The sequence below is a fragment of the Bacidia gigantensis genome (assembly GCF_019456465.1).
Source record: "Bacidia gigantensis strain McMullin 20006 chromosome Unknown contig_125, whole genome shotgun sequence".
In the NCBI taxonomy this organism is placed as follows: Eukaryota; Fungi; Ascomycota; class Lecanoromycetes; order Lecanorales; family Ramalinaceae; genus Bacidia; species Bacidia gigantensis.
Window position 1 is genome coordinate 1,054,317 of NW_025408591.1, and position 21,778 is coordinate 1,076,094.

The 21,778-nt window shown below is 49.8% G+C and overlaps 9 protein-coding genes across 9 annotated transcripts; 3 read left to right on the forward strand and 6 right to left on the reverse strand.

The window, feature by feature from the left end:
• Positions 1 to 249: 249 nt before the first annotated feature.
• Positions 250 to 2,225, reverse strand: MET3 (Sulfate adenylyltransferase; the record flags this gene model as incomplete). Its single annotated transcript, XM_044809640.1, has 4 exons — positions 250 to 1,597; positions 1,646 to 1,828; positions 1,879 to 1,906; positions 2,057 to 2,225. 4 exons carry the CDS (start codon positions 2,223 to 2,225, stop codon positions 250 to 252), a joined length of 1,728 nt encoding a protein of 575 aa, XP_044673547.1.
• A 629-nt stretch (positions 2,226 to 2,854) lies between these two features.
• KY384_001109 (uncharacterized protein) lies at positions 2,855 to 4,786 on the reverse strand (the record flags this gene model as incomplete). The annotated part of the gene is made up of 2 exons (XM_044809641.1): positions 2,855 to 3,600; positions 4,645 to 4,786. The coding sequence occupies 2 exons, from the start codon at positions 4,784 to 4,786 to the stop codon at positions 2,855 to 2,857; spliced, it is 888 nt and encodes a 295-aa protein (XP_044673548.1).
• A 1,453-nt stretch (positions 4,787 to 6,239) lies between these two features.
• KY384_001110 (uncharacterized protein) lies at positions 6,240 to 8,633 on the reverse strand (the record flags this gene model as incomplete). The annotated part of the gene is made up of 3 exons (XM_044809642.1): positions 6,240 to 7,121; positions 7,178 to 7,569; positions 7,616 to 8,633. The coding sequence occupies 3 exons, from the start codon at positions 8,631 to 8,633 to the stop codon at positions 6,240 to 6,242; spliced, it is 2,292 nt and encodes a 763-aa protein (XP_044673549.1).
• Positions 8,634 to 11,433: 2,800 nt separating this feature from the next.
• On the forward strand, positions 11,434 to 11,963 carry KY384_001111 (uncharacterized protein; the record flags this gene model as incomplete). The annotated part of the gene is made up of 2 exons (XM_044809643.1): positions 11,434 to 11,636; positions 11,774 to 11,963. 2 exons carry the CDS (start codon positions 11,434 to 11,436, stop codon positions 11,961 to 11,963), a joined length of 393 nt encoding a protein of 130 aa, XP_044673550.1.
• A 434-nt stretch (positions 11,964 to 12,397) lies between these two features.
• KY384_001112 (uncharacterized protein) lies at positions 12,398 to 14,893 on the reverse strand (the record flags this gene model as incomplete). Its single annotated transcript, XM_044809644.1, has 1 exon — positions 12,398 to 14,893. The coding sequence occupies one exon, from the start codon at positions 14,891 to 14,893 to the stop codon at positions 12,398 to 12,400; it is 2,496 nt and encodes an 831-aa protein (XP_044673551.1).
• Positions 14,894 to 15,485: 592 nt separating this feature from the next.
• On the forward strand, positions 15,486 to 15,955 carry KY384_001113 (uncharacterized protein; the record flags this gene model as incomplete). Its single annotated transcript, XM_044809645.1, has 3 exons — positions 15,486 to 15,530; positions 15,701 to 15,766; positions 15,842 to 15,955. 3 exons carry the CDS (start codon positions 15,486 to 15,488, stop codon positions 15,953 to 15,955), a joined length of 225 nt encoding a protein of 74 aa, XP_044673552.1.
• A 516-nt stretch (positions 15,956 to 16,471) lies between these two features.
• KY384_001114 (uncharacterized protein) lies at positions 16,472 to 18,784 on the reverse strand (the record flags this gene model as incomplete). Its single annotated transcript, XM_044809646.1, has 3 exons — positions 16,472 to 16,774; positions 16,832 to 18,292; positions 18,362 to 18,784. The coding sequence occupies 3 exons, from the start codon at positions 18,782 to 18,784 to the stop codon at positions 16,472 to 16,474; spliced, it is 2,187 nt and encodes a 728-aa protein (XP_044673553.1).
• A 647-nt stretch (positions 18,785 to 19,431) lies between these two features.
• Positions 19,432 to 20,724, forward strand: KY384_001115 (uncharacterized protein; the record flags this gene model as incomplete). Its single annotated transcript, XM_044809647.1, has 1 exon — positions 19,432 to 20,724. The coding sequence occupies one exon, from the start codon at positions 19,432 to 19,434 to the stop codon at positions 20,722 to 20,724; it is 1,293 nt and encodes a 430-aa protein (XP_044673554.1).
• A 120-nt stretch (positions 20,725 to 20,844) lies between these two features.
• KY384_001116 (uncharacterized protein) lies at positions 20,845 to 21,272 on the reverse strand (the record flags this gene model as incomplete). Its single annotated transcript, XM_044809648.1, has 2 exons — positions 20,845 to 20,865; positions 20,904 to 21,272. The coding sequence occupies 2 exons, from the start codon at positions 21,270 to 21,272 to the stop codon at positions 20,845 to 20,847; spliced, it is 390 nt and encodes a 129-aa protein (XP_044673555.1).
• Positions 21,273 to 21,778: the final 506 nt, after the last annotated feature.

Here is a 21,778-nt window from a genome sequence, read left to right on the forward strand (position 1 = left end):
TTCGAATGTTTTGTAATCTGTAAGACTATCATTGGCGCAGGTCAGGTGGGCATTCAATCAGCCGAACAGCTTCGATAAGAAGGAGGTTCGGTTTAGTTCATTAAAGTTAGATCTATCATCTACGATCTCAAATCCGCAATTCTGGCCATCAAGTTCTAAAGCAGAAAGCCATTCGGTCTCGCGAGCAGCAGCTGCTCATGTGTGCGACTTCCCCTTTATCATACTAGCCTTGATCCACACCAAATACTCTTACGAACTGTCCAGCAACCCCTGACTCTCCAACATCAGCACAATCTGATGCACCACGCTCCTCACACTCGTCCTCTCCACATCAACCTTCAAATCGGTGGCTCCCTTCCCAGGCTCCTCATACGGATCATCCACGCCCGTGAACCCCTTAATTTCCCCCCGTCTCGCCCGCGCATAAACACCCCTCTTATCCGTGCGCTCCGCAAACTCCAAACTCGTAGCCACATGCACGAGAAAGAAACTCCCATGCTGACTCACTGTCTCCCGTGCATTCTGCCTCGAGGCCTCAAATGGCGCTATAGGCGCACAGATGACAGCCGCGCCGGCCTTCGTGAGCTCCGACGCCACGAACGCGATGCGCTGGATGTTCTTGTGGCGGTCTTCTTTGCTGAAGCCCAACTCCGAGCTGAGTTCCGAGCGGACGGTGTCGCCTAGGAGGAGCGAGACGGGTCGGCCGCCTTGCTGGTGCAGTGTCACGTCTAGGGCTCTCGCGATGGCTTCTTTGCCGCTGTTCTGGTAGCCGGTGAGGAAGACGGTGAAACCCTGTCGGGATCGGGGCGGGTGCGATTGGCGGAGCACTTTGACGACTTCAGGGTACGAGAACCATTCTGGGATCTCCTTGCCAGATTTGAGGCGGGAGCGGAGCTCGGTACCGGAGATGTTGAGGGTGCGGACGCCGGAGGGGACTTGGTCATCCGGGCGGTATTCGTCTGAGTCTGGGAGGTAGATCATTTGTTGGAAGGGGACGACTTCGATGCCGAGTTCCTGGCGGTATTTCTCGACGGCATGCTGAGCGTCGTAAGGGCCATAGAAGTCTTTGCCGGAGCTGTTTTTGCCTGGGCCGGCGTGGTCGCGGCCGACTATGAAGTGGGTTGCGCCGTGGTTCTTGCGGATGATGGCGTGCCAGATAGCTTCCCTGGGTCCGCCCATTCGCATGGCTAGAGGTAATAGACCGAGGACCGCCATGCCATTAGGATAGCGTGGGAGGATAGCTTGATAGACGCGGACACGGGTGAAGTGGTCGATATCGCCGGGTTTGGTGAGCCCTACAACTGGGTGGATGAGCACATTTGCCTGGCGTGCTCTGGCTGCACGGACGGTCAGTTCGCGGTGAGCGCGGTGCATTGGGTTGCGAGTCTGAAAGGCGACGACTCGTGTCCAGCCGAGCTTCTCGAAGTGGATGCGGAGCTCGGCTGGGGTGTATCGCAAGGCAACATAGTCGTAGTTGTTCAAACGATTGACGGCTTGAATTCGGCCGCCGATGTAGTGTGTGCCGACGGTGTTGTGCAAGTATTTAATTGCTGGGTGCTCCGGGTCGCCGCCGAAGACTTCGCGAGCTTCTGTGTCTCTGAAAAAGGGGTTAGTGGAGTTGAGAATATTGGGAATGGCAACGTACTTGTTGGGCTGGTAAATATCCTCAATGGTGATGATTGCAAGATTTGATTGGTCTCTGAAATCTCGAAGTGTTACGCGAGACCCAACTTCCAGGTCAGCTTCCTTGATCTTCTCCTGGGTCGTATCTAGGCATATCGGCATGCTGAAGAGTGTGCCATCTGACAGCCGGACATCTTTCACCACACTAAGGAGAAGCCGTCAACGACGTCCATACAAGACAAGCAAAGAACGTACGAGTTGTAGTCTTTTTCACTCATAAAGCCTAGGGTGAAAGGTCAGGCACTTCGTCTTAGTCATTTGTTACACTCAGATCCCATGCTCGAAGGCCACGAGTTTTCATAAGAAGGAAAAATGCCTCGCAATGACTTGTTCACGCGCAATGCAAGAAGCACGCTTGACAAATCTCACTCACCTTCAAGCGGAGAGAAGCCCCCATTTAGAATGAGCTCCAGATCACATAGTTGGCGCTCTGACAAGACAATGGCAGGCAAGTTTTCCGCCTCCGCAACCAAGCGGTCATATTGAGGCTGGTCCCTGGCGATCAGGTCCTTCAAGACCCCGCCATGCGGCGGATTTGCCATGTTCACGAAGGAAGAGCAGGGACACCAAGGCTTCTCTTGCTTCTTTCGGACGAGACGATTGTTTAAGAAATTGGAAACAACAAAACAGGAGGAGACGAATGCGTGCTCTACGGTCCTATCATGGTCGTAAGAGACAGCGACACATCAGCGGACTTCAATTTTGAACAAGGCACAAGGACGAGGTGTCAAGCGCGGGCTTTATATACAGTCCAAGGGACTTGGGCAAGCTTGGTAAGGCTTAACACCCGATGCTTCCATTTGTTTGGTAAGACTTCGAATTCTCCGAGCTCGGCAAAGCCATGACGTGCGCACACTTGGGCTGCCCTAGCCTCTACGCACCGCTTGCTGGGGCTGGAGATTCACGAGCAGACATAATACATTTCTTAAGCCTGCCCACTTGAGCGAGTCACCAAATGAATTTCGTTTCTAAGTCTAGGATCTATGCTGTGGTTCATGCAGGTTGGACATCGCTGGAAATTTTTCCTGACATCCCATTCGTTCATGCCAAATATGCATGTGCGTTGTACATTTTATGAGCCTCCAAACCCCACGCTATCAGATGCAATGAACGCCAACCGATGAAAGGATGAAAGGATGAAAAGATGAAAAGGTTGAAGACCGGCGCAGCCTTATGCGGCGATCTGCAGCTCCGAATCAAGAGCTTGCCGCAGTGCTTCCTGCTGTTTTGCCATCTCTTGCTCTTTCAAGTACTGAGCAAATTTCGACCGCGGATTGTGGATCCCGCATTCGGTCTTCTCTTGACCTTGCCATCGACCTGCGCGCTCATCTTCATCTGCCTTCACCGGCTTCGTCGAGTGCCAGTCACCAATGCTCTTGTAGCCACGATCGAGCAGCTCATTGTACGGTACGTTATTTTCCTTGATGTAGTCCCGAACTTGCTTGTATGTCCAGTTGGCGAACGGATTGATTTTGATCAGACCAGCTTCGTCGATTTCTATGATGGGAATATCACCGCGTTTGCCTCCTTGACTCCGTCGTCGACCAGTGAGGACTGCGTGAACGCCCAGTTCTCTGTATGCTCGTTCTGCAGGTTCGACCTTTGCGGCCCAATCGTACAACTCATCATTGACCTCCCAAAGCTTTTCGCCATGCCTCCGCGCGAACTCCTCGGCTGTATTGACACCGGCTGGTTTGTAGACGTGTAAATTTACTAAAGGATATCGCTCGCGGATTCGATCGATCAGATCGAGCGTTTCGGGAAAGTTGTGAAGAGTATCGAAGAAGACGAGGTCAACCATGGACGGTCTTGGAATTTTCATCTTCGAGAGGATGTCAATGGTAGAGAGCCCAGTCAAGCCAAAGGCTGTCTCTTGATATAGAGCTGGTAGAGTCGTAATGCACCATTGGAGGATTTCTGCATGAAGTCAGTCGCGCCTTCATGCAAGCACGGGTCCAAACTTGCCTCGTGGCTCAAGAAACTGTAATTGGCGGTTAAGAAAGCGGAGATGTGGTTTAGTAAAGTGCAATTCTGGGAGACTGTCTTCGCTCGCAGTGCCACTGACATAGCCAGACTCATAGCCGTTGTCCAACTCCGATGTTGGTGATGATACGACTCCCATCCTGCGCTGAAGGACTTATGAGCAAGAAAAGTATCCAGCAAAATTGGTCAATGGATGAACAGAGAGGTGCAACAGTGTTGGGAGGCAATAATGAAAGGAATGCAGGAGTCTGATCTCTTTTTGTGTTAAGTGGGCAGCTGCGTAGATGACGATCTTCCGAGAGCCGTTACAAATGCAGGTACGGAGGGAAAGAGACATCATTATTATTCAGCGCGTGAGTTGCTGTGTGGGGAATTGCGTATGCCAGAAGCAGGCAGAGTAGATTATTAGCCCATTCCGCTGGACGATTGCGTGATCGACGCTAGTGGGTTTGCGTTAGAAACCCACCCAGACATTCTCCAGTCTTTGCCAGTGTGGCTTTGCGGCATATTCAACCATCTTTTCAGCCTTCGCTGGAACGGTATTCCATTCTGACGTGAAGGGACGACGTGCGTCACCGACATTGCCTCTGCTCACCCGGTTGACCGACTCTCTGACGATCTATGCTGGCATGACACTTGACGGAGGTGTTGGTAGGACATTGCGTAAGACGTCTTCCTAGGTCGTATACAGACCGTTCGATTCGGTTAGGATGTTTGTTCAATGTTAGGGAGCGACGTCTACTGAAGGTTAGCCGTTGGTGGCAAATCATTCCTTGGCCTCCGCATCGGCAAAACGTGACCCCGAACCCGCAAATCAAGAAGTCTTTTTATGCAAGTAACTCAAGTATGATCCAGCTTGCGGGCAACTAATTTTGGATGGATTGACTGGCTTAGGACTTGTTCTTGTGGTTTCAAGATGGAGGTGTCCCGAGCGTTTTCCCGTCTCCATCACATCATACCCAAGGTAGCAGTTCTGACCAAGCAGCAAATTCAATCGTTTGATGTACTCATATTCTTTTTTTTTTTTCGAATGCAAGTATAATACTTCCATCTCCTGTGACAGCAATGGCAAGAGTTCGTAGTCCTTGTTACCCATCTTATCTTCATCGTCATATGGCATCTCTAGAAAGTAAGTCACATGATGTGTAATCCTCGAGCTAGAACTTGATTTCTCCTATGTGTCTTTTAGGTGCAAGTTGGCAGAGCTCTGTTGTTGTGTTTGGATCATTTGATACGCAGTGGTAGTACGAAAGCATTCAATTCTCGAAGCATAGAGAATCGATCTGCCAAATACATCTCGGAGGGACAAAAAATTTGAAGTTTCGATATCGTGCGTGATTAGACCAGCCAGGAATGTTTCCCCACTCCTCCACAATTCATCAATTGTAGCCCTATCATGCAAAGAAAGTTTCTCCTTCAAGCATGCATTTCATCCAACAAATTAGAAGCTTGCTGTCCCGCGCTGCCTCAAAACCAGCAGGAAGATCGATAAGCCATTAAATTCACACTTAAAAACATGTCATATCTTAGCGAGAGACCGTCATATTGGAGCCAGATGAAGCACACTGCCATGGAAACGACTGTACATAGTTGCTCAACCCCTCCTGTCTCTGAGCGTTCTCCAATCCTGAAGATACTCAACTTCTCAAGCGAGACACCAACAAGTCACCTCTCAGCATCACAAACATAGACCTAGACCTTGCACTGTTGAGTGGTAGACCTCGATATCCTCGAGTTCCTGTCAACATTCACGCAGCAGCTCAAAGTATCATATAATATAGGGCTTTTCTAGTCGTGAATTGTTGAATCAGACAATACTGTAGAGTTACAGAAGCCTACCTAGCAGACTAGGAAGTACATGAGATAAATTGATATCGATTACTTGACTGACTGACTGACATGGAATTGCACCATGCATACTCCACGCTCTGCAAACGGTTTCTTCAAATTTTCCTAGGCATACAAATCCTTCAAATGTCCTGTCTAATACATGCTAGTGATAAGATAACAATGTCATCCTAATAACCTGTTGTTCGCCTTGGACGTGCATGCCAACCTCTCCTCTATCATCGACAGTAGAGATGCATGATTCTTGTTGAAAACAGCCCCGACAATGCATAAGTCTGTGCTACTCGGACAACCACCTCTGCGTCTATTTCTGCAAGTGTAAATAGGGTCGGGAGGTGCTCCTAGCTACAGCAAAGAATGCAACTTCATTCGACTCGTTCAATTCCAACCGTTGAGAAGCTCCTCACTCTCCACAGAGAATTCAATCAACATACTTCCCAATACGCAGAACGAAGCACGTAAATGAAGAACGAGGACTTCTAGCACAAGCACTTCAGCAACAAACAGTTCTCACAAGAATCGCTCAACCTCAATAAAGCAACGAGATAAATATGCAGTAATCTCTAGAGTCGAATCGTCCAGGGTCTCATGCAGCAAGCCGCACTCCCTTGGACGAATGAACCCTAGAGCATCCTCGAACACATCTATCTCAAGCCGCCATAGTGAAGGAGACATATTCCCATGACCACTGAATACAACCTTCGTGAAACGTGTCAGTTGGAATACTACAAGTCCTCTTCCTCCTCGTCGATATCCTCCACCGTTCTAGCGGATTTTAGAAGCGACGATCGTTTTCCTCCTTTTCTCATCGATTTGACCACTGAGTCTTTTGCGCTCTTTGCCTTTTCTTTGACGGAAGTAGTTGCCATTACCTGGGACGCCATCTCAACATCTTCAGCTTCGTCGTCGATTTCCTCTTCCTTTACTGTCGTGAGTCGAGCTTTCTTGGCGAGCTTACCGCCTTCGATAGATTCTTTACCATCAGTCGCTGCTTTCCTCTTTCGTTTCTCCTCCCTCATTGCTTTCATGAGCGCTTCTGGATCATCGTTGTTGACATTACGGACCGGCTGCGCTTCACTGGGGATGACCCAGCCTTTGGGTAACATTTTTGCCTGCGGTTTCTTGGTTTCTGGGTTGTTCGATTTTGGAATATACATATTTGGGGGCAAGTCTTTGAGAGACTTAGGCTTGTTGATTTTACGGCGCTTGCCGTTAACGACTTCCTTGACGCCCTCTTTTACGTCTTCGTAGATTTCCGTGAAATTACGTTTACCGTTATTGACGATAGGTTTGAGAGCCTCTTTGATCTCCTTCGTCTCCTTCGTCTCCTTAGGCTTGGGCCCGAGGAAACCGCGACACCTGTCAGTGCCGCATCTGCAGGTTTGGGTGTTCTTCATACTGAAAGGGTTGAAATTGTAGTCGTATGTCAGCTCCTCGCCAGTCATGATACCTCTGTCGCCGGCGAACAAAGCCATGCGGGGTTCGCCTTTCACTGTCCATTTGATCATGCGGCAATTTGGCTCACAGGAGTGGTTTACAAAGCGTGCAATACTGCCCTTGGTAGCGTCAAGGATCATGCCTTGATCAAAATCCATGAGGTAGTAGCACTACACAGGGGTCAGTATACAAGGTATCGTCATGTGAAGCCGATGTATAGACTCACTGCAGCGTCTTTGTATTTATTACGCATGCGATCGTCAGCCTCGTCTTGTGTAATGATCTCTCCGGAATACTCGACGATAATCTGGCTTGGCTCGAAAGTTCGATTAGCACGAATGCCATAACCACGATCCTCGGTTAGCAAAACTTCAACGCCGGTGTTGTACAGCTCCTTAGCAGTCCTGCCGTGCTTCTCCTTACGTGCCTGTAAATCAGCAAAGGCTCGATTGCCGCACTTTTCGGCGGGGAGGCTGCAATTGTTTTCGTCGCATTCATAGAACATTATAGCATTATGACAATTTTCGCCGCAGCCAGTCTCGGGTTTACATCCACACATGGATTCCTCAGTATGGCGAGTCTTTTTCCATATGTGCTTTGCATCGCCAATAAGCGTATCTAGCCTGGTAAGTTACAAGCTAGGGCACACAATGAAGAGACTCACTCTTCTGCTGCTTTCTCCATTCGTCTGGCGCTGGTTGCCGATCTGTAAGGGGCGAGAACACATCATAAGGAAGCTTGAAATCACGATCACGGTTGATCATCATCTCGCCCACAAACATAGGCCGTGGTAACAGCTTGTTTTCCCGGGGCTGCTTGGTATTTTCATCACTGGCGTCCTCACCCGTTTGTTTCTGAATCCCTGGTAGTTTGGCTTTTGAACGCCGATCCTGCCCCACGTACAGCCCCTGATTTACCCACTGCTTAACTGGCTTCTTTGTAGCTTTGTCCGACGTCCTTAAAGTAGAATTTGCTGTCTCTTCCTTCACCAGTGAAATCTTGGGCTTTTTTGCAGCAGGTTCCTCTGAGGTTCGGGGCACAACTTCCTGGAGCCTTGAACTGGTCCGCCTCAGATCATTGGTAGATCTCTTCATAGGCGATGCGGATTCGGAGTCTTTGCGCGCTCGCTTGCCAAGTACAGTCTTTTTTGCTTTATCCACCATAGTGCCAACCTGCTCCTTGAAAAATTTACCTGGAGCTCTCTGTTTCCTTGGGCTTGTGTATTTCTTGGGAGACGGAGATAGGTTGAGCTCATCTCCAGGTAGGGCGCCAAGCTCCCACTCAGGCTGTAGCAGGTCCATGCTTTTACGAACGAGTGTTTCCTGCGAGTCATTGGCTTTCATGATCAAGGGTGTGCTGGGGAGCTCGGGTTCCTCAGATCCAAGATTGGTGTCATCTAATTGTAGTGCTGGAAGCTCGCTACGCGGAGTGACTCTAGTTGTAGAATTGCTGGTGAAAGAAGAAGTCATGCTGAGGCCAGATGTCGCGTAGTCTTCTACTGGCTCGCTGGAGCGTTCTGTGGCGGTCGATGCTGTGGTGAGAGAGGGTGGGGTCGAGCTCTCTTTTGAGGCATTCTTTTCCTTAATATTTGCGAACATGGTGTCCAGTGTCATTTGTTTACGCGCCTTTTTCTCTTCAGCTTTCGGAGACAATCCCAGCTGCTGCGAGAGATAGCCTAGCATCGTGGAGAACGCGTTCGAGCTGGGCGTGGGCGTCGAGTGTTGACTTTCGGACTGTCTCATAAGAAGAGTGAATAAAGCAATTTGAAATAGGGTGCTTGAATAGGCTTGTCAGCTTTTTGGATTGAGGTTCGTATGATAAAAGTCGAGGTGCGGGTTTGGAGAATACAGAAAGAGAAGTTGGGGTGCAAGTGAGGTCTTAAAGTTGGGGCAAGAACAACACAGATGGACTAGCTCCAGCCAATCGCGTGTCGCTCAATATAATGAGCATTCCAAATGTTTGACTGGACAACCATTTTGCGAGACCTCACACATACCGCCATATTGCATTACATTAGGCTATCTGAAGCTCGCATGAAGCTTTTACAAAACGTCTAATTGATCCATCTTTGCTCCAACCCAGATTTATGTACACCAGCAATAGAATAGATATTTACATATTCGAGCGTCCCCGCAATGAGAGCCTCCAACCACATGCTAGATATGCGGAGGTTTGGTAACTTCATGCAGCTCCATTCCTCCGCCCTGTTGCTCAGCAACGAGACGAGCTTGCCCCTTCCCTCTTCGTGGCCCAAACCGCTGGTCGCCTTCCTCGTATGGTGACTTGAATCGAAGATAAGTAGGAGTCCTTGGCCGTAGCAGAACGATCATCCAGTTCTTGAAAATATTCCCGTGAGTGAATGCCCTGTGTCGATCCTTCTTAGGAAACTTGTGTGAGTTTAGGTACTCTCGCGTAGTCTCTCCACGAGCAATGAGCCACAGGTGGTATCCCCACAGGCACGCAGGATAGATAGTAGCCAAGATGCCAATAATGAACAAAGCAAACGGAACGCGATTAACATCTATAGAACTCCTGAATGACACATGATTCGAGGAGGCATAGTGTAGACAATGACCCAGACTACCAAAAATGAGGTAAAAGCCAAGTAGTGTCCCAGTACTTATGAACGTAAAGAAGTAGCGGTAGTTGCGTCGGCCAACGCAGTTGTTGATCCAGACACAATGATGGTCCTGTGTTTCGATACAATTGTCGCAGATTCGACAATGATGACATCTCGGGGGCCGCCAAATATTGCACGTCTTGCAAAATTTGATGGGAAGGAATTTCACCATAGTGTCATTAGCTCCAGATGTCCTGACGGCTGCCCAATTACTTAATGGTGGAGCTATAGCTAGCGGGTCGTCTGACTCCTGCTTTGGTATAAGATGCAGGTTTCGAGGTAATATCTAGGCCGGAATCAGCGAATACTTACTCGAACATCTGGGAAGCGGACGTATGTCTTACTCCTGGATCTGTGAGCGAAGCGTGGACAAAGGAGGAAATGCAGATGAAGAAGAGGTATGCATAAAAAAAGGTACGGCCGCAGATGCGTGTTTTGTGAGGTACGGCCCGCTAATGAACATCAGCGCAGTTGACTCGAATTTTGCAGACATACTTACGAAGTTGCAAGAAACATGATTGAAGGCACAATGACAAACAATCCACTGGCAACATTAATGGGACGATCCCTTGTATTCTGCAGTCTGCCCCCCATCCAGAAGACGGTATTACCCGAGAAGTACTGGTAATTGATTCCAGGCTTGGACACAGGTGGCGGCGCTTTCACAAAAGAAGGAGATGCCTCAGAAGATCCGCTATGGCCGCGATTTACGGTCTCATTTGGTTCCCGCCCGTGGAAATTGTGGTGAAGGGGCCTTTCGCTCTCACCATAACTTCGAATGGTAGTCTTGCCCTCGGGACTTGCATTGGTAATGGTCCGATCATCGCGTGCTGTGAATTCAGTGCCTCGAGATGGTAGAGCCCTGTCGCGATCAAGGCGTTCTGCTTCTTGGTAATCCGTGGGATTCGTTGTCATACTATTCCTCCGTGTACTAAGCCTTGTTTCACTCGTTCCATCCCCACTCACTGGATTATACCCTCTAGAGGGTCTTGCAGCCCGCTGAGCCTGTAGTCTCTGAGAGCTCATAGGGTTGAAGAAGGCATGGGAAGCTAATGAAGGAACATGAGTCCGCGAAGCTGTAGTCGTAGACGTAGTCGGCCGGCTTGCATCCGTCACCGACCCACCAATTCCCAAAGTACCTCCTGCTCTCAAGGTATTCAAGGATCCAGGAGACCCTAAGCCCCTTCGTGATACTGGCGTCCTCATGGAGGGTCGAGTCTGAGAAGACAGTGCAGATCCTGGGCGGTGGGCATTGGTAGACGCCGCCGTGCCAGGTCTAGCATCAGATCCGAGCCCACCAGCATAGAAGTCGTCTCCATCTTCAGACCCAACGTCTGTCATTCGTGAGGATATAACGCTGGGGGCATGCTGATGATTGGTGTAGGGGGTATCTGATTGAGGCTCCGACGGCATTGCCATGCTTACACTACACGGTGACGGTCTTCGGGCCTTCTCACCAATCCCATGATGGTCACCGCTGAGGAAACGTAGAGCTCATTGCAAAACTACCAAATTGGGAATAGGGGTAAAGACGGTCGTCCGGATGACCTTCCACCTCTCTTGATGCTGCTCAGCGGTTTGTGGGCTGCAGCTCTCGACGGCGATGTATTGCTGTCGATTATGATGCGATTGTAGCAGATAGAATAGAAATTGCTCTACGGAATATTCTCGCATTGACCAATTTTGCGCGAGCCCTTCCTTGCATGCCGACTTGCCCGCGCGACGGGAATGATGCATGGTCTTGGCATTTGACAGCCGCCGGAACTAGCCGTCTCATGGCGTTTATATCCATCAAAGCCACCCATGGCTCTAGTTCTCCACCGTATTCAGCCTCCTTTTCAGTACTCATCTGATCGCTCGCCATGTCAGCAGCTGCAGGTCGAGCGGCTAGTAAAGTCGGTCAAGCAGCCAGCAAGGCCGGGGCATCAGCTGGCAATGTATCGAAGAAGATCAACGAAGTTGGAGGCAAAGGATCAGATAACCCCGTGAACAAGGGGGCGAAGAGAGATCCCGAACTTTATGTATACCTCTCATGGCCTCAATCTAGCTATGCAGACATCCTGACGTCCTTTTAGATTCTTGCCACAATCATGACCGGCGCGTTTGGACTGGTTGGCTACCATTTCGGTACGGCTCATAGAGATTAGGGTGTTCGGTAGGCAGGGTAAGCTGACAATTGAAAGGACGAAAACCCACATCTAGTTCTTCGGAGGCAACAGTAGCCATGGCTGAAGGATCGGCACCGTGGCAGACAGAAGGCCGAGGGGGCTCGGGCGAGGACTTCAAATATCAATATCATCCTGGTGGGGATCGGAGTAAACCGATAAAGGACGCTCCGAGTGCGTTGAATAGCGTTATTGTGCCAAATGTAACGGCTCCAAAGGTAATGTGATTTTCACATGAGGGTTTTATGTTCTGAGAAATGCTAATAAGGATACTAGAGAGCGCATGACCAATTCAACAAGTACGGGAGGGACGACTATTAGATCTAGATAGCCTGTGTAATCAAATTAAGCGCATGTATGCTTTATGCTACATTTCTTGTGGTTTGCATAACCGGACAGTCACTCGGACGTGATTTTCCTTCATCTGTACATCATTTGCCCTGGAAGGAAAGGGGCCGAGAGGCAGAAGACCTCGAGCAGATATTTCAAAATCAAGGGGTCATTCATATTCTATTGTAAAAGTCTGTGAGTAAGTGTGGTCGGAGGTAACACGTATTCTACGTGTGAAAACGGTGTAGATCCTTTCTAGTCCAAAATGGTAGAGCTCTTAATGACCAAGAAGAGCACCAAGAGCGTTGCCAACACCCAAATCGCTTCTTTTTTAGGTTCGCTTGTCCTGCAAGCTCCTCTCGTGCGTTCCAAGCAAATCCTCGTCACCGTCTTCAAATCTCACTATGCCATCAGCTCCTGGTTGCTGCTGGTCTAGCTTCAGCTCATCGGGAGGTATTTCAGGAGGTCTTAGCCCATCAAGTGGATTGTGTCCGTGTAAAATCTCAGCGTCAATTTTTGGGCTACGAATTTCTGGAGCAGCTTCGACGTCGATTTCAGTTCTCGATTGATACGCGTCGAGTTTACGATCGTCGGATGGGACTTCTGGAGCAGCGAGGCCATCCAAGGGATCATGAGCATGTGGAATTTCCGCATCAAAGCTCGGGTTATTTACAGGAGGTGCCGCCTGGACTTCTATTCTCTGCTCTGGTACATATGGTTGTAATCCAGGGATAGCCATTGGTGGAGGTGGCCGAGGAGCTTCATCAAGGGACAGCGGTGGCGGATCTGAGTATTTCGATTGCTTATCAGCAAGCGCAGTTTCTGGTGAGGAATCTAGATCTGCTGGGATAGGTGTCGGTGGGCTCATTGTCGGAGCTTTTGGACTTAGACCCTGATAGGGGTTTTCAAAAGTGGTTTCTATAGGAGTCGGTGGGGATGGAGTTGGAGCTTGCGGCGTGGACCCTGAAGGTCTCCGATATTGTTCCAAAGTAGCTGATGGAGGTGGGTGTGGCTGTTGTTGTAGTTGTTGCTGTTGTTGGTGGGGAGGTGGCGGCGGTGGTGAGGGCGGTCTTGCTGGTAGTGCGGATGGAGGTTCAGGGAATTTCGACAGCGTAAGTGGAATTGGCGGCGGGCTTTTTATGTCTGGAACACCGGCAGATAATTGTGCAGCGAGAGGGCTTATTTCACTAGGAGTTGAGGCTGTTTGTAGAATAGGGGCGACAGCTGTCATTGGTGATGGCTGTGGCTCTTCTGACACTATCGACTGCAAACTGGCTTGCGGCAGGTCTACTTGCAGTGCAAGTGATGGTAAAGTTCGATTTTCCTCCACTTCAGCAGATGCTGACACTCGTTCTACTTCTCCACCTCCAAGATTGACAGGAGAAGAGATGTCGATTTCATCGACGGCTTTAGGTGCCTCCGACAATGTTGAGGGCTCATGTGGCGTACTGACCGTGGTCTCAATATCGACTTGTGCAAGGTCATGAGCATCACGCCGTGTATGAGCCTCTGGGTAAAGCCCAGGTATGAACCCTGGCTGGGCAAGATCCTGAGCAGGCTGGGACGGCGTCACAGGCCTTTCGTCCGGCTGTGTTTCGAAAGCAATGTTACCTACTTCTGCAATGGAGCTTCCCTGTGGTAGCTCAGTATCTTGGTGAGGTTGGGTAGACACTGGTGGAGGTGTGGCACTCTTTGCCCTGGGCATGTCCTCTTGTTTGGGCGGGTCAATCTGAATTGCAGGCACCTCCTCGGGAGTAGGTGATAGTTCCCCGTCTTCACGGTCGTCATCACCGTCCTCGATGTCGCTGCCCTCCTCAGTTCCCTCATCGTCATCCTGATTTGCATCCAGCATGACAGAATCTTCTTCGTTCGCGGCCTGGCCGTCTTCACCCAGAACCGCCAAATCTGTCCGATCTTTTGCATGACCATTCTCTCGACCAAGACCGTTAGTATTTGATCCTTCAGATTCACCTGGAGCTGGCGTAGAGACTTTCTTTCGGCCTCGACCCGGCCCATGCTTTTTCTTCTTTTTTGGAATTGGCGGTTTTCTCCTATTCGAAACGGGTGCAGTCTGTTCGCCGGCTACGACTAAGCCCTCTGCATTAACAATGCCGACACCCTCGACGATAGTTCCCGGTGCAGGCGCCGGATTGGCGTCAGCCTCATCTTCAAGGACCTCATTGTCGATCGTGTGACCCTCTGGAACCAAGACCTCCCATATGGAAGTGGTTCCATCTGTATCGACCTTCTTGACCTTGGTTTTTCGCATGTAGGTTGTGTCTCCGTTCAAAGCGCCTCCGCTATATACGGATGGGAGCCCTTTTCTTCTTTTTGCAAGGTACTCTGGCTCTATTCCTTCGTGTTCCCGCGGGACCAGTGTCCACTTGTGCATAAGGAAGCCCGTCTCCTCATTGCCTGCGACGGGCTCGCTTTCTTCTATTTCCTTATCATCTTCCGTTGTTTCAGGTTTACTCCGGAGTCCCATTCGGGCCGCTCTCAGAAGGGCCTGGCTGTTTTCAGGTAGCAGGTTGAAGTCGCGGGGTAGGGGAAGCTCCCTGTACCCGTTTTCGATAATACTCGGTGCCTTCGCTGCATCTTTTTCCGGGGCTGTGTGGACATTGACGGGTCTCTTCCGCCAGTGTCGGACGGGTAGACCTTCGAAGACATCATGGTCCACAGCCTGGTTCCGGACCTGACGGTTGCTGGTTCGACTGGTACGGTACTGTGGCGTCGAAGTCAGCTCGCGATGATATGGATCAATATCGACTTTGGCTTGTAGATATGGACTTGGCCACTCTACGGAGTTCATGTCGATGATGTAGGGCATGGTGAGACGATGGGGATGGACAGGTAGGACACGACAATCGGCCACCGGACGTCACGGGTGCTTTATTTGTGAAGCGCCTGCTTGCATATGCAGTAGAGTGCAAGGAGAAGAGGGCAGAGGAGGCGTGCGAGATGAGATGGAATGAAAGACCGGGGGGGGGAGGGTGAAGTGACCTACTGGCGCCATGATGAGATCCACTTGGTCCAGTTAAACCGGCCCCAATTGCAAAGCATAAATCTACCAAAAGCTCATGGTTGACAGCAAGCCCCGCTCCCGCTACCGTGACGCTTGACGCTTAAAGTTGGGATGGAATGCGTCACGTCCTGTCCTGTTGCGCTGCTGGTGATGCATCGTTGACTTCGCCCAGCCACCAGTCACGCCAATTACTCCCCTGTCCCCACACGCTTCAGGTTAGAATCGGGTGCGCCCCGCGATAAGATCTTAGCGTAAAGCAACAGCCTTTTCCCTTTCCATCAATGCTCGCCATTGGAACCCAATGACTCGAACGCATCCTTCATGACACAGATTCGCTGAAAGCTCAACATCTCTGATCTGTGCGTCGACCTGGAGGCAGCTTTCCAGGGTTATGTCCATGACCGTCCTGAAGGGTGACGCAGCATTTCAAGCCCGCTCTCTGGTAAGTAATCGTGCTTTCAAATTAGGCGCACCTTGTCACACTCAATCATACCCACTAATGTCACCAAGTTTCGCTCCCTCCTGCGCCAATCGTCTCAATTTGCCGCCTACAATTTCCGTGAATACGCAAAGCGGAGAACAAAAGATGCCTTTCGAGAAAATCACTCCAAGGCACTCGATGGGAGAGAGGCGCAGGAGCTGATGCAAAAGGGCTTGAGAGAGTTACAGATGATGAAGGTGCGTCTACTTGATCCTGCACGCGGGCTTGCTCGATTGGGGGTTGACGCTTACTGACCCCAATGGAAAAAATAGAGGCAGACGGTTGTAAGCCAATTCTTCCAACTCGACAGATTAGTCGTCGAAGGTGGGAAATCGGGAAAGCAGACAGGGACTGAAAGTGACATTGTGCGACAAACATCCGAGTGACATATTGCGTGGTTCTGTTCTCTGGCATTTTCCGTGTTTTTGAGCACACGCAGCGATACTTGACCTTTCAAACCATGTACATTGGACGACAACATTTGCGACCGTAGATTGATGGGTTAAACCTCGGAGGCTTCTACAGAATGTTTACTCTGTGATAGGCATACAGTAGCAAATGCTACCCCGTACAAGCTTTTGCCATACCCTCTTCGGCCGCTTGCTCTTTCGAGAGCAAGCTTTGCCACGTGAAAAAAGGCAGAGAGTGGTTCTGTGAGTCCTCAACCCGCTATAGAAGGCTTCATCTTGAGTAATAAACACAGTAATGGCATGTGATGCGACACTGAGTGAGAAGAACGTCTTCCGCTGCATTATGCATCATTTCAATCGATCTTTCTATCCAATCCGTCGCATCTCACATCGTCTCTATCGTACACTGAACGTTGCTCAGGGACATCATCGCTCCTTCACACTCTAGATAGAAGTAACTCTCACCGATGCAGAGGACCATCTCCCCAAATATCATATACCTATAGCACCCGACTTTCTCATTCGTTGTCTGCTCACCCGTCTCAGATGATGGCTGAAAGCTCCGAAGGTGATGACAAGCACGATCAAGAAAGCCACCGTCCCACAGACCTTCCAGAAATACCCTTGAGATTCTTTTGTATTGGCGATACCTTCAAGGTTCATTCCAAAATAAGACGTAAAGAAAGACAGGGGGAGAAAGACGGTGGTAACACCGGTGAACACCAGAATCGCTTTGTTTTGAGAGTCAGAAACGATCTGCATGTCATTTTGTTCGATGGAGCGGATCTGGAAGAGCTGTGGGAGTATTTTTGTCAGCTTACCTAGCCTACTTGAGATGGAGGCTTGACTTACCGCATCGAGTGATTGCTTCAAATCAATCAAAAGGCGCTCAAAGTATTCCGAGTCATTTTTGATTGTCGTGATCGCCCACTCCAGCCTCTGCAACGCGCTTTCACCGTCCGGATTATCCGGCAGATTTCCTCTGTCCTTGTCTTCGAGCTCGAACGACTTAATGTCTAGTTGGGCAGCTTTGAACATGCTCATCTTCTTCTTGAGATTGAGCGTGATGTAAGTCAACTCGTCCAGGCAATTCAGATACTTCCGCACTAAGGTCACAGTCACTTTGGGCTGCCATTCATCAAAACGCTGTCGCTTTAGCTCCTGGATTACAGAACTGTAAGCGCTGTCTACTGTTGGGGCATTGAAACCCTGGCGCATTGGGTGGGGTGTGGTGCCGACTTCGGTCATTAGATAGATAAGGAACCATTCTACATTTCTTCGGTGCCAGCTGTCCGTACCACTTTCAGCAAAGGCTTGGTAGGAATGACCAACCGCGGACGCATCGTCGTTCTCGAACATTGCATCCAACGGTTCGGCTAGATGTTCCGAGAAGCTTTTGTCCAGGTAGTTGACGCCACCCATCGGAGAAAGAGTGAGAAGAAACCCGTCACCACGATGGAAGGCTCGAAATGGATCTCGAACCAGCTGCGCGTCTTCGTAGAACGGAAACATGGATAAGATTTGGTCTTCTACCTTGCGAGAGATGGCCTGAAGTCCAAACTTGGGTGTCATAGCTCCCATAGACAAGCCTTCGGATAGTTGCCAGGGCATGTCAGAGCTTACCAAATTCCAGAAATTCGGCTTGGTAGCCAAATGTTTTGCTCGCCAATCGATGTCGGTATGGAGGCTCGCGTTATGATCGGCTTTCCATGTAGATTCATTGAGATCATCATCAAGCTCGTCTCGATCTCGTAACAGTAAGTAGACATCCCGCATCTCCTGAAAGTTTTCCCGGTGTCTGAAGTTTAAGATTTCGGTCTCCAAGTAAGGGAAACCTGATCTCCCTGCGTTTTCAAACGATCGGCCAATCTCGCCTTCGTGCATAAAGATATCCTCTACGGATGAATGCATCAGACCTAGGCCTAATGGGCAATGAACCCATCGGACGTCCGCCCAGTCCGGTTTGACAACCATATACTCTTCGATTTGGCCTAGATCAACGACCTTGTGCTCCGCTTTGCCAGGCCCAAAGTCGCAGACATGGCATTTCAATTCCGATCGTGGGGGATAATAATGACGGGCTAAAGACTTCAGCTCCTCTGAGTCCGGAATCGGAGAATGTCGAAAATGCTGCAGCAACCACGACAGCATATAGTCGGTCCATCCAACATGTTTCGTATCTTCCCATTTCACAAGACGCCGGTAAATCTCTCGCTGGACTTCGTTCTCTTGATTGTACCTGTCAAGCTGCTGTTGCCGTGCTTCTTCTTTGTCAACATTTCTGGAGACAACTTTACTGAATGATTGGAGGACCTAGATTGTCATCAATAAGGGTGCAGACAGCAAGTTGAGCTTGGGCGGCATTACTTTTCTTGAACTAACCACTTTCTCTTCCGATCCGAGCCTGAACTTCTCGGATGAAAGCGGCGATACAAGCGAGGGTCTATCCTGGCTGGGGGTGAAAGTCACTGATGAGTTGCCGGAGAGAGCGCGCTCGTCTCGCTGCTCAGTCAATTCTCGCAATGTACTCAATTGACTATCTCGCTGCTCCCTTCTTTCGCGAAGAGTAATCAGGTTGGCCGAGCTTGCCGTCACAGAAGGTCTTGAGCGACGGCCGCGAGAACTGTTGGAGTCTAGGTCATCCCCTGTCGATCTGGTGGAGGTACTGGCAGAGGAAGAATGCCTCCGGTCTGACAACAAGGACTTCGGAGACGTGCTTCGAGTCTGAACATGTTCAAGGGGCTGTAGCATATGCGGATTCCACGCAGTTTCCTCTTTCGACTCTTTCGAGCTCTGGGAGTCCATTCCCAGTCTTCTTCCAGCCAATTCAACGTGTAAATATCCAAAAGATCTCCATGCTTTTCTCTTCCATACGATAATACAACAGCGAGCGCGCAGGGAAGCGAATGAGGGCGTGAAAGTGAAAGTGGAGATGAAAGCTATTCATGAGGAATGACTCGAGGAGGCTCAGACAGCCTTGTGGCCTGCACATATAAGGAGCATGGCCCGATGCAAGGGCGCTTTGAGCTGTCATCCCGCGGCGCAGCATTTTACTTTCCCGCAGTGGCTTTGCCGAGAACTGCCGAAGCGGCCCCCCACCCTCCCCCGAAGCCCCCTTACCTGGCATGCATGAGCTGATGATCTGTAATTCAGGTTGATAAGGGCAATCGACCATGGAAAACTGAGCTATACTCTACTTCTTGTACACATGAAGACGGTCAACACCCAGTGACCTTCTTCAGTCAAGAGGTCTTAGAACAGGGGTTGATTTGGTCATATAAGCCCAATCTGCGGAGTAGAACTAGAGCATTGCCCCGCAATTAAATCATCTGTATCGTCATAGTAGGTCTGCGGCAAAAATAAGGAATGATGTTGACTTGAAAGGGTTCCAGTCCTTTGCGCTCGTGAACCTTTACTTTGAAACCCATATACCATAACTTTACACAGGTAGGATGGAACCTCCGAAAAACGGCCAGCTCGACTTTCCCTTCTATGAAGCTCTCTATAAAGATCTCCACCAGAATCCTGGCTTATCGCTCCAGGAGGTGTACGCTTCAACAAAGGTATCAGAAAATCTCAATCGGCTGAATGAGAGCCTTCCTGCAGATTCCAAATTTGATATCCATGAAGGAATTGGCGGGTATGGCATCGCTGCCGTGCTGAAGAACGGTCCAGGGCCAAAAGTCCTCCTCCGCGCAGACATGGATGCTTTGCCCGTCCAAGAGAAGACGGGCCTTCCGTATGCAAGTACCAAAAGGGAAGTTGACCGGTCAGATGGGATTGAAAAGCCCTTGATGCATGCTTGTGGTCATGATATGCATATCACCTGTCTTCTGGCTGCCTCAGATACCTTAGTTCATAGACTCTGCGAGTGGTCGGGAACTTTGATTCTGATATTCCAGCCGAATGAGGAAAGAGGCGCAGGAGCCCAAGCAATGGTCGACGGCGGCCTGTATTCGAAGATCCCTGAGCCAGATGTAGTATTGGGGCAACACGTCATGCCCCGTAAAGCTGGTACCGTGACGGTGCGGACAGGGACGCAGATGGCTGCTGCAGATTCTTTCAAGATCACGCTCTTTGGCCGAGGAGGTCACGGTAGTATGCCGCACAACTGCATCGATCCAGTCTTGCTCGGAGCGAACGTAGTAACGAGACTACATCAAGTTGTGGGTCGTGAGATTGATCCAAGTGAGCCCGCCGTGCTTACTGTGGGGAGTTTGCAGTCAGGCGATACGGAAAATGTGATTAGCGAGTACGCCATCATACGAGCAAACGTGAGAAGCCAAAGCCCGCAAAATAGGGAGAGGATCTTGGCAGCGATGACAAGAATAGTAAAGGGAGAGTGTCAAGCTAGTGGCTGTACGAAAGACCCACTCATTGAGGGGACGACAAGGTTTCCAATGACCGTTAATGACGCGGGCGCGACGGCGAAGGTGAAGGCGTCCTTCTCCAAGACATTTGGTGAGAAGTTTGAGCCTGAAAGACCGGCAATGAACGCAAGCGAGGACGTCTCGATTCTTGCCACAAGTGTTGGCAAACCGAGTTGCTTCTGGTTCTTTGGTGGTACTGACCGCGAAAGGTATGATAGAGCAGAAAAAGATGGTAGAACTGCGGAAGACATACCAGTCAATCATTCCAGCTACTTTGCGCCTGTGATACAGCCAACATTAAAAACTGGAGCCGAAGCCCTTTGTTCTGGGGCTATGACCTTCTTTGGAAAGGGAAAGCAAGCGGCAGAGTGCTGAGTCTGGTTCCGTGCTCTTCTCAGCGTGTGATCAGTGGCTCAGTTTTGAGGACCTTCAGACAGCCTTGTCACTCGTTGAGTGCAGTCAAACGAAGCAGGGACTTTGCTGCTTTAAGAAAGCTTACTCAGCTTCTTCCTCGTCCTTTTTACATCAATCTCAACGATTTTCATCTGATTTACGATATTTGTCAGGGCTATCACACCAGAGACTGCTGTTCTGAAGTTGTCTTGGGAGCTTCTTAGTGCAGGCGATACAAAGACTCCAAACCACTTGAGGGGGTCCTTTATCTGTGCCATCTCACCTTTCGAAGAATCAGTAGGTTTTTCAGCATCGTAGTGACGTGACTCTAGAGCATTGCTAGCTGGGTCAAAGGTACTGCCCGGCATCTCGTCAATCGCAAAGTCCAATGCATCAGGAGACAAGACTTGTACATTTGGGTCAATGCTTGCATTCGGCCGTCGTAGAAGTCCTGCCCATATCGCACCCTGTTCGGATTCGAGAAATTGGCTTCTGCTAACAAAATATAACCCTTGATGAAGTTTAGCCATATCGTCTCACTGAGCGTTTCGTGTATTCAACCAAGCAGCTCACATTAGCTAGATCGTTATTGAGTGAATTTCGAAGCTGGGAGTATTCGTCCAGCAGCCGGAGATACCGCTGGAGATGTTCATCAAGGGATGTCTCGAGGCTTTCTTTATGCATTATATAGCAGAGGAACACTTGATATTCTGGACAGGTAAGTGCAAATGAGGTTCATATCGAGGACTACGCGTCAATGTGTCAGATACATTTTCATCCCGGAAGAATTTATTCTTTTAAGGTTATACTCCCGTCCTCAGAAGCTTATCGGAGCAACCCCCAAATCAGATCAATCGTAGATGCGCAGTCAAGATGTAAAATACGCACTCCCTGCTCTGAGCTGGCCTGAAAGAATTCTAGTAATTAGACTACTCGTAGCATCGGCCAAAATTAGCTCTTCCTGGTGCCTCTTTCTTTCTTTTCCATATACAGACCTGTCCTTCTTCCAAGGTCTCGCTTATCAGGGCAATATGGT